Here is an 11,844-nt window from a genome sequence, read left to right on the forward strand (position 1 = left end):
GCAAAGGACCAGCTTAAACCAGCAAAGGACCAGCATAAACCAGCTTAAACCAGCATCAAAACATACCTAACCGGCATATGCAGTTTTTTTCAACAGGGCTGTGTTGAATCTCTTCCTCAATAAATGCACAGCAGAGCTGTTGTATCGAGCTGATCATTGAATAGAGTTTATAAACAATGTATATGATACGAGTTTGAATAAAATGACTGATATCTTTCATGACTTATAAGCGAGTCATGTGCATGATGATGGTTTGTATGGAAGGTTTGTATTAATGTAGCACAGCTGAACAAAGACACACAGAGTGCTCTATTCTTAAAGCATTTATTTGGCTCGATTCCTTCATGTGACACACACATTCCACTGTATATGCTGTTACAACCGAAACCCAAAAGAGGAGTTTGACAAGCATAACTGTTGAGTATATGGTGCTTCCTATAGTGCTTGATAATGAACAGTATTTAGGAACACGTACAGTACAGGAAATATACAGTCAAATTACACTATTACAAAGAAGAAGAAAACCGCTTTGAATTAAATTAAAATTCTCTGTTGTTAATGTACAGCATTGCAAGTGAACGTACAGAAACCGACTCTGTCAGACATTTCAATACATTCATGATGTCTCACACACAGCACGAGGCTGACGGCATTCAGAGCACATTAAGGCACGACTGAGAAAACTACTGAAGCACTCCAGAACACAGTTAGTGATGATACTGTTGTGTGTGTGAGATGCTCTGCTTCAAATCATCAGAATACTAATGCTCACACGTCTGTTCTCAAGCCTATAAAACCCTCTGCGTGCCATTTTGAGTTGGATTGTTAATAAAAGAGTGAAATCAATAATGTGTGAAACTATAACAGCAGTGTTAAGCAAGTTAGTCTGTATGCGTGCGATGTAAAGTGCATGTGGTTCACAAGTATTGCATCTTCACAAGCACGTGTGTTTTGAGTGCAAATATAACATTTCAATGGACAGTTCAATCCATCTGATCCCTAACGCCACACCTCTGGCTTTTACAACTCTGATTTCCTACATTTCAACTTTCTTGAACTCTCTCTCCTACGATCATCTTCCACTCCCTTCTCTTTCTTTGCTGAGAAACGACAGCATCACCTGCGTCACGAATCACTCCTCCACAGACGCTCCGCACTTGCTATGATTTCCACACACAACCATGTTTCAGAACGGTCCTGTGACACTGAGCTAACACTACGTGGCTACCAGCGAACACATGTTAAGTGACAGAAGTGTACTGAGCGTCTCTGAACGTCTCTCTCTGATAGTTTACGGTGTGTGTGAGACGTTTTTTGTGTTGTATGTAACACAAATTCATGAATTCAAGTATGTGAATTATGTATTTGTGTTACATACACTAGAGCTCAGATGCATACATGTACCTAAAGAATCGATAGTGAAGCCTGATTAAGCAGAACCAGCGGCCAAAACAAAGAGCAGAAAACACACTGTCATCTGTGAAATGTGCTCAACAACTGATTGAGAAATAGTGGCCGCAAAGACTGATGCCAATCAAAGGTGAGTTCTCAAACGTACAGAAGAAAAACTAAGCAAATGAATAGTGATGTTCAGACTGCAGACAAAGATCAATCATTTAATCTGCATGCTAAACACCGGTGTATAACCAGCAACTAAAACCTTTTATTTAGGGATGTCCCGATCAGGTCTTTCGTGCCACTGATCCAAGCCGAGTCACTGAACACTGAGTATCCATCCAAACTAATCAGTTAAAAACGCTTGTTCGGCCCCAATCCCCATCCTTGAGATCGGCTCGGGACATCCTACTCTTATTTATCATGTTTTTATTAGTTCTGTTTGTGTTTTAGTACAGTGAGAGCTATAATAAACAAAAACAAAGATAAACTGCCATTTGTTATAATTAAATGCGTTTACTTGGAAAGCCTGTGGAATTAAGCTGAAGTCTGCAGTTATCAGATGGTTTCAGTCATCAGTAATCAATCATTTCTATTCTGAATTGTCGGCTACAGTATTTCCCTCGATAGATGCTACAATGTTTGACAGTTACTCTATTAGCTGTTAGTATCGGGTTCACCGTGTACCGGCCATGGTTATTATCATACAACAAAATAATCAGGTATTAGGGACAAAATATCAACATGACATGGTAATAAAAAGTTAAAATTGAAATGTTTTAAGCACAGATCAAGACAAATGCTGACACTGTCAGACACAATGCAATATATCACCTATTTTACATACAGTATGTATATAATATATCACTTCTATTCAAATGTTTACATGTGAATACAAAAAGTGGACAGATTGAATCTTGAAGGTTGGTCTGTGATATGCAGTCTGTACTTTCACCAGCAGCAGCCTGTGAATGGAGACCATCACCAGCTGAAGAGAGTGCTCTGTCCTAACGTCATGAAGTAGATCTGACTGCTTCCACCCGACTGCACCGCCGCGAAAAACACCTGCACACACACACAAACACACACACACACACACACGCACGCACGCACACACAAACACACACACATGTTCCATTTCTGTGCTTTCCATCATCTCATGATGCCTGTAATAATTCTTTGTCCTGTGAGAATAATCTGTAGAGAATTTCTGCATTGCTGAATGTGATATTACACAAGCGTATAGAGATGTTTTCTTACTTTATCGTTTCTCTCACACAGGAACTTGAGCTTCTGAGCCTTCTTGTGCATGAAGACTCCCTCTAGACTGCCCGTCTTGGCGGATCTCAGCTCGATGGCTTTCTCTCCCCATCCCATCACTTGATTCGACTGAAGATAAGCTGCAGATCAACAACATCACATCAACCAGAGCCAGGAATAAACATCTCCAGCTGATTCAGTTCAGTAAAGCTCAGATGATCTGGAGCAAACAGGGTTTCCATCATTGCTGTTCAACATCAGCAGATCTGAACAAGAATGAGTCTAGTTTATAGGGGTCATGAACTGAGAAACCAAAATTCCCTTGATCTTTTGACATATAAGAGGTCACTGTACTTAAAAAAAACATTGTGTAAGTTTCAGAACTCAGAACTTTCTCGGCAGTCTACCAAAACCACAGGCTGTGGGAATGTTCTACTCAATGATGTAATAGTGTGGATAAGCACTGCCTCCACAGAAGATCAACGCCCGCTTCTACATCACTGCATGTTTAGCCCCGCCCACAGAGTCTACATCACTGCCTGTTTAGCCCCGCCCACCGAGTCTACATCGCTACATGTTTAGCCCCGCCCACAGAGTCTACATCACTGCCTGTTTAGCCCCGCCCACTAATTGTACAGCACTGCCTGTTTAGCCCCGCCCACTAATTCTACATTGCTGTATTCTCGCATGTAGTGTTTGTGAGAGAGGCGAATGCACAGATCTATGCAGAAACCAAACGATAAAATGCTCTGAAGACAAGAAGATGCTGTTCAGAGTCAAGTTGTGGAAAAAACAGTCTTTCATTGCTTTCCTTCTGATCCCAACATTAGGAAAGAGTGGATGAACTTTATTTTTAATAATGATCCAGACTGCGTCAGTAAGAACTCAGTTCTTTAACTTCATTTTACTGCAAATTCGTTTACAAACAGGGCACAATTTGACACGGGATTTTCAGAAAGATTGAAGCTAAAAGATGATGCTGTGTGACTGTATTGGATCCGACAGTAATGTGTGAGGAACTGTTTTCATTACATGATCACTATTGATTTGTCTCTTCTTACAGATCGTCCATCTGTGAGGAATGTAGGCTGTCAATCATACACAACTATTAGCCAATCACAGCAGTGGGCGTTTACTTCTGCGTCTACAATCCTCCACAGCTATTCAGACAGAGCGTTCTGATGAGGGGCGTAAAACAGGACAGAAAATAGCCTATTACTTCTCAATTGTGATGTTTCTGATGTAAAAATCTTGATAACATTATAAGTGGACCTCAGAGAACAGTACACAAAAAACCAGAGGCAGTTCATGACTCCTTTTAAAAGCGTGTGTGAAACCATTCCAATAGCATGGTGGGACATCAACCCGTAACATAAGACGTCATTACTAGGAAGCTCAGTAAATAGTTCTGTGTGAAAGGTGTTTGTCTTACTCAGAGTTGTCTGCCCCTTTGCCAGTGTGCAATCCAAAACTATTGTAACCAAACAGCAGATTTTTGTCCAAAAAGCAAGCTTGACATGCGTTCCTTGCATGCTAATGTACAACCTCCACATCTGGGCCTGCCATTTTTTTGCTGTGATCATGAAAGAAACTTGAGTCCCTAACGAATAATTCTACCATCATGGGGTTGAAAGAACAGGGGTATGATACGGCATTGTCCCTTGAGGCCCCATCATTACCCACCAAGCCATGGAGAACAGCTTCGGCTTATAGAGCAACAGGTCAAGCTGGTGCATGCCTGAACACGATAGCTTTGAGACCTAGATGAGGGCGAGGGAGTAGACCCAGATGCAGTTTAAGAGCTGTGCTGGGCCACCACGGAGACGGCCAGATCCATCAGCTGTTCTCCGGCAGCCCTGATGGTCTCTTGCTAAACTTGTCCAATATTAAGGAAAAGGACAAGTCCTTTTTGTTGGATGCCCCACTTTCCCCCCCGGCCTCTTCAAGAGAGCTTTTAGGAGCCAAAAAATCTCCTCTTATCTTCCTCGCCGAGCTCAGGTCTCAACCAGCTCCTCATACAGGGCGCAGCATAAACAGAGTGTCGCCTCGCAAAAATGGGGTCGGGTCGGGGCGGCGCTCTCAGCCAAAGCCTGGTAAGGGGAAGAAGAACCTGAGGACCGTCATCCTCTCTAAGAAGGCCAGGAGCATCAGTCCTCTGAGGGCAGGCTGTTCCAGGGTGAAGTGGTTTACACCTTAGCATATGGTGCCCACTTCTTCTCTGTGCCTTCAGGGGACTGTTCTGCCAACTCGCTGCTTCTGGTGCTTCAGGACAGCGTTTTCCTAGCTCAATCCTTCACCCTCGCCCGGAGATGCAGCAACTAAGGGTTTGGCCCCTGAGGGGCTCCATTCATAGATTCCAGTATCTCAACTGAGGTTGTTGAGCCCATACTTCACTCCAGAGCTCCCTCCACGAGGAGTATTTTCACTTCATGTTGGAGAACAGTGTACAGCACAGTGCTGGAGCTCCTGCAGGATCGGTTATCTTAGTAACGTCTCTTAAGAGAGTAAAAAAAAAGTATTAACTTTTAATATTAACTTATTATTTTATTATAAGCTTCTATATTATTCAAGACACATTACTTTAGCTGGTGTGTTTGTTTGCCTTTACTCCGTGTGTGGTACACTTCATGACCACTTCATATAGACACCGAGAACAATAACGATATTAGCTTCACGTTTGATCGGAGCGCATGCTTCAGTTGCGTTCTCAGAAGATAAATGCATGACTTCAGCTCTGAAAGCAATGCCAAAGATATTGTTCCAGTTGTGATGTGGATTTTTGGAAACTTCAGCGTCTTTATTGTGATCAGCCTCATCCAGAGCTGAAGAACGGCGGCGGCTTTTCTCCACTCCATCTGCTGCTGTGTAGGAAGTGAGGTGACTCATCCATCCAAATGACTTGTTTTGCTTTTTCACATTTAGAGTCTCATGCACATCAGTCATTACAAGAACTTCCTTAATATGATTGCAGCTCATGAGGAGTAACATAGCTCTCGAGCTCAGATACATAAGACAATCAGATCCATACTGCACCCTGAACAGATAATCACTGTATGTTATGTGCATCATGTGAGTGAGCGAGTGTGTGTGTGTGTGTGTGGAGTGCTGGAGCTCACCCACAGAGGCGGGCATCTCCCCCCACTGCAGCACCGTCTCCCTGGTGATGCGGCCATAGGTGTCAATATAGATGCCCTCGTCCTCGTAACACAGCAACAGCTCCATCCCACTGCTGCTGGGGAGGATGATGATGGCATGCGGCCGAATCACACCTTGGATCTGAAACACACAGGCATTCTGTTATAAAGAGATTAACAGTAACTGCCTTAATAAATCCAGTCTGTGTCAGCAAATAGAATTCACAGATATGACACTCTACTGTACTGCTTATGCTATGGAGTCACTTCACCCATAGTTCCTCTCAAGTACATTTACCAGCAGGTCACCTGGTCATTACATGAAAGTAGTATTTTCATGTTAAAGTTGTAAATTATATAAAGTGGTATATTATTAGAGAAAAATTTATACTAATGCACTAATAAAAGTTAATAAAATATGCACTAATATTATGTATAGTTGAGACATCTTACATTTATGCTTTATAATAAAATCAATTAAATTATGTTTTTAAACAAAGGGGCAAATTATTAGAGAAGCAAAATTTGGAAATTGGAAGGACAAGCACTTGTCTGAAACACATTGTCATAAATAACATACAGCTACATTAGCCTGTAAATTTGACACGAATCCAAGTCAGAGTTTGCATCTTTAAAAAAAAAAAAGGGTGTTATAAACAAGTTTTGTGGGTAAAAACAATATGAGGTAAATCAGACAAAAAGGTAATTAATAAAGTCAATATTAAAATGTATCCTTCAGGCTCACTGCATAATAAATAGCTGAGATACAGAAACTTGCAGACACAAATTATTCTTTATTACAAACATACAGCAGTCAACCATTTACAAGTGCAGCCTTGGGCTACGTCTACATTAATCCGGATAACGGCGTTTTCGTTTTAAAACACTGTCCGTCCACGCTAGCGTTTTCGAGCATTTTCCAAAAGTTTCTCATCCACACTGAAATGTCAGGAAATGTTCAATTTGCTTTACTGCACATGGGTAAAGCCTCAAAAAAGCTCATTGAGACAATGCAGACAGAACAGACATGATACGTTTTCATGCAATTCTTCTGGCAGGATCATTTTATTTAGGAAAATATCTAATTCACCGACGCATTCAGGCCGCACGCACTTCTGATTGTATGTCTGATCTAAAACACAACTGCCCTCATGTTTTGCCGCAAACAGCAATCACAAGTACATTTTCTGTCATCTTTGCAGGACTGTGATATGAAGAGTCACAGTGTAATGTAACACATCTGTAGCAACAGTGTGAAAGTGAATAGCACATAACAGGAACAATACCGGTATAAACATAGATATCTATTGGTACAATATGTGTCACATGACTTCTTGTGTTTTGTGCATCGATTTATTGTCCCAGCCCTAATAATCAGAGATCCAGAAATAACTTTTTTTTTATTATACTTTTACAAACTGTTATGTATGAATACAGTTTCATGGGTTTTGTAAACCCCTACCATTGTATTTCTGAGCAATAAAAGCACTTATTAAAGGATTATTCTTATCTATGCCTATATATATATATATATATATATATATATATCTCCCTTGGCCCTAACGGGTTACTCTAGTCAAGGAAAGTTATTTAGTGCAATGCTGCGCAGTTGCTATAGTGTTCTAGATCAAATAAGGAAGACATACAAAACTGTGCAGAGGACAGGAGTTAAGAAATACTGTATTAGGTGGCTGCCAGAGCATTGCTTCAGTGTTTTGAGAGGTTTTTAGTGCATTGTTGTGTGGTTGCTTTCTGTCCACCCCCAGGCATCTATGATATCTCTTCTGGTCTCTAGACAAGGTAAATCTATGAGATTGTTTTCCATCCGTGTTATCAGCCAGGTGACGATCATGAGTCCGAACAACATTCACATACCTCTCGTAAACAAGCCACATGATTTGAGATATCATTCATGACAAATGCAATAATTAGTGTTAAGGTTTTGGTCATTATTCTAGTGATCATAAAATTCAAGTTCTCATCACAAATTGCTAATTAAGTAAATGCACTGACCATGTAAGTCTGTTTATAAGAGTGAGCTTAACACATTTTAATAGTATCAAAAGTCACAGTATGTGTAACTTTTCACTAAGTTAATACAAAACATTTTCTTAACCACTTTTACATGCAGGTCTCCCAAGCTCATGACAATAATGCATTAGAATAGACATTCTCTCATTAACACAATCGCACACCTCACACTGTACTTGCCTGACTCAGAAATAAATTGACACACACTGTGCTGCCGTCCCTCTGTAGAGCCACCACGATCCTGAGCATCAACACAGGCATCCAGAGCCGCAGAGCGATCTTTATCCTCTGCCGTGGGATTCTCATGAGCACTGCCACAGAGAGCGTGTGTTTCCAAGAGGGAGAGGCAGATTTATACGAGCGCAGAAACACTTTACTAAAGACTGTGTGCAAGTGAAGACAACAACTGTGTGTGTGTGAGAATGTGAAAAAGAGACAGAACGAATGAATGAGAGAATGGATGAGAAAATGTTGGTATGGAAACTACACGATGTAGTGCCGCTCAGCCTCCAGTTCTGTTTCACAACGCTAGTTCACTCTAAATTTATCTACTGCCTGGCATTAGGAAAAAACTCTCAAATAACAGGTCATTTCAATGGGCTTATGCTCTGGGAACGTGGCGAAGGCTGCAGTTATTTTTGGACGCGAGATCAGTTCGGAGAAACTAGCACACACACAGATTGTGAGGGTGAACTAGTCCGTGAGTATGTGGGTGAACACCACACTCATCGCTCTTCCTCTCTGTGAAGGATCGCTGTGTGGGTGTGTGGGGACGTCAGCAGCTCTATATCATCACAACATTATGTTCTGCATGCTGTGCATATTTACACAAGCTCGGAATTGTAGTGTTTGGCAGAAAAGAAATGAGTGCAGTTTTTTTTCCAGATGCCTGCTTTTGTTTAAGGGTTAATCTTTAACCCCACAATCAGAATTGATTCCTTGTGAGAAAAGGGAAGGTGTGAAATATCTACATGTGCTGGTTTTGTGATGTTACCTCATAATAGCCTGGTTTCTCCCAAGGTTTTTTTTTCTCCTTTTCAGATGAGATCAAAACTCGAACTGAATTTAGCTGGACAATGACACTATTGTCTTTGTCTATCAAAATGATAAATGTTGCATTTAGTGTTTAGATCATGTTTCAGAATGAAGGGATCCACAGACACCAGTTCCCACTGAACAGGAACTAACTGCACTACATCAGCACTGCTTCTGGTCCCAAACACCAGCTTTCAGATCTGACCTTATGTCTGCAGGCTCTTGTAAAGCAGTTTTTGCTTTAACTGTAGTTTGTTTTTTCTTCGATTTGATTCAAATAAACCTATTGGATTGTATTTCATCAATACTGTAAATATCAGAATTTGTTTATTGAGTGACTGTGTCTGTATTATTCTCTCTTACAGTGATGTAGGTATTTTCCTGGAGCATCATAATGAAATATGTATCACATGTTTTGTACTACAACATTTAATGATTGTACAATCAAATACACAGTGAATTTATCAGTATCCAGTGTGTGTATGTGATCTGAATGAATGTTTCTGTGGTATTTCATGATGATAAATGAGTTCTTTGATCAAACGGTTCAGCAAGTTTGAGGTTTCTTTAGTGATATGAAAGCACATGTGAACACTGGGCAGCCTGTGTTAAACATGACTGCTGTGAGTTTAGTGAAAAATGACATCAGTGTTCTGAAATTAGTGCCAAAGTGACTAAACAAAGTGCATCAGTCTACCAACAAAATATAGTACAAAAAAATATGTCTATAAAAGGTGGCAGATACACATTGTCCCACCATGAGTGCAGTCAACATGGGAACACATAACAGCACTACAACTGATTTTATGCATATAACATATAGTCTACGATAATATTGTAATTGTGTGATTTAGTCTATTATAGTTAATCACATGAAGAGTGACGTTTTTCTCCATTAACTGCAAATGTGATATTGATTTTATAAAACAGTCCAATAAACTAGAAGTTAATATTAAGTGACTTACATTTAATACAAAACCATTCTTGTTTTTGCTGTATTTCAACAACAAAAATAGTTCCAAATCCACAGCAGAACTGTGTTGCAACTCTGAGTAACACATGACGGTATTTCATTGCTGAATGAATCAACCGACTAAACTAATCAGTTGAATGAATGACTCAATGACTCACTCATGCAGTGATTTAAAGGGTTAGTTCACCCCTAAAATGAAAATTAGCCCATAAAAAAGTTTAATGCCACTCAGCAGGTGTTGCAGTGCATCAGTCCAAAAGAAGTTAAATAAAAAGCGCCCATCCATAAAAAAAAGTGTCTCACATGGCTCCGTGTACAACTGTTGGCGCAAGCTACATTAAAGGGATTATTACGCTTTGAATATGGATATTTTTCTTACAAAAACGCATCGATTTGCTGCAGGAGCCCTTTGTTCAACCACCAGAGCCGTGTGAGACACTTTTTTTATGGATGGGCGCTTTTTATTTAACTTCTTTTGGACTGATGCACTGCAACACCTGCTGAGAGAAACAGCTTGAAAGATCAAAGACAATTTTTAATATAACTCCGACTGGATTCGTCTGAAAGAAGAAAGTCATATACACCTAGGATGACTTGAGGGTGAGTAATTTATGGGCTAATTTACATTTTTGGGTGAACTAACCCTTTAAGGTTTATATTTAAAGTATATTTTCCCTTTTTTCCTCAAAATCATTTCAAATATCAGAACTCAACATTTGTTTTTTAAACATCAAAACATTATGTACAGTTGTGCTCATAAGTTTACATACCTCTTGCAGAATATGTAAAATGTTAATAATTGAAACAAAATAAGAGGGATCATGAAAACCGCATGTTATTTTTTTATTTAGCACTGTCCTGAATAAGCTATTTACTGATGCTCCAGAAGGCAACACGTGAGCTGGGGGTGTAAACTTTTGAACAAGATGATAATGTGTTTTTTCCCCCCCATTTTGTTAAAAGATCATATATTTTTCATTAGGTACTGCACTTTAGAAGCTACATAAATACTTAAATGTTTCCCAGAAGACAAAATAAGTACAATTTACCCTGATTATCCAATTCAAAAAGTTTACACACCCGGCTCTTAATGCATTGTGTTGCCTTCTTGAGCATCAGTAAAGGTTTTCACTTTATATAATTGTAGGGATGCACAATATTATTGGACAAATATCGGAATCGGCCGATGATGGCTTTAAACGAAAATATCGGCATCGGCCCGATATGAAAAATTATGCCGATATGTCTTGCCGATAAGAGGAATACATACACAAATAATATTTAGACTCTTTCTGATTAAATAAAGTAGTAATTGATGCCATAAAATCACGAGTATGTTTTGATTTAAAGGTCAGAAGCTATAGCTTACATGAAAAAAATAAATTAAATAAAAATCACAGACGACACTTAAACTGAAATTAAATAATTGTATATATACTGATTTATTCATTAATGTGTAATATGTTTAAACAAATTATGAGCTCTAAGCGATTTTCAGAATTTTTACAACTCTTTTGTATTAGACCATCTACAAATGTTAAATACTTAAAATAAAATGTTACGGTTACCACTGCATCTTTCTGAAAAAAAAAACAAAAAATGCAGTGATTAATATATAGTTTATTTATAGTTATTTTCAAATCTTCAATGTACTGTCATTATAAAAGTAATTTATTTAATTTCTAACAAATAAGTTCTTGTTAAAAACTAACCAATATTAAAATTAATTATATATCGTATCGGCATCGGCCAAAATGAGTTGAAAATTATCGGCATATCGGATATCGGCAAAAATCCAATATCGTGCATCCCTATATAATAGTTATGTATGAGCCCCCCAATTGTCCTCCATGTGAAAAGATGGATCTCAAAATCATGCAGTCACTGCTGGAAAGGGTTCAAATATGTAGAAGATGCTGGAAACCAAAGAATGAGCAGGAGCTGGGGGATTTTTCTGAAGAACAGCAGGCTGTTGAACTGCTCAGGACCAACAAGGGACTCATGAACAACTATCAC

General features: G+C 39.3%; 1 protein-coding gene across 1 annotated transcript in view; it reads right to left on the reverse strand.

Annotated features, from left to right (window-relative positions):
• Positions 1–317: 317 nt before the first annotated feature.
• LOC107571824 (mitogen-activated protein kinase kinase kinase kinase 4-like) overlaps positions 318–11,844 on the reverse strand; it is a 71,551-nt gene continuing 60,024 nt past the window's right edge. Inside the window, exons 29-31 of the mRNA XM_016258206.1 lie at positions 5,772–5,931; positions 2,656–2,795; positions 318–2,460 (exon numbers count right to left, since the gene is read on the reverse strand). Of these exons, the coding sequence (XP_016113692.1) occupies positions 2,377–2,460; positions 2,656–2,795; positions 5,772–5,931 (384 nt within the window). The 3' untranslated portion in view covers positions 318–2,376. The remainder of the gene's footprint in view (positions 2,461–2,655; positions 2,796–5,771; positions 5,932–11,844) is intronic.

Source organism: Sinocyclocheilus grahami, unplaced genomic scaffold, assembly GCF_001515645.1.
Source record: "Sinocyclocheilus grahami isolate Dianchi unplaced genomic scaffold, SAMN03320097.WGS_v1.1 scaffold1656.1, whole genome shotgun sequence".
Classification (NCBI taxonomy): Eukaryota; Metazoa; Chordata; class Actinopteri; order Cypriniformes; family Cyprinidae; genus Sinocyclocheilus; species Sinocyclocheilus grahami.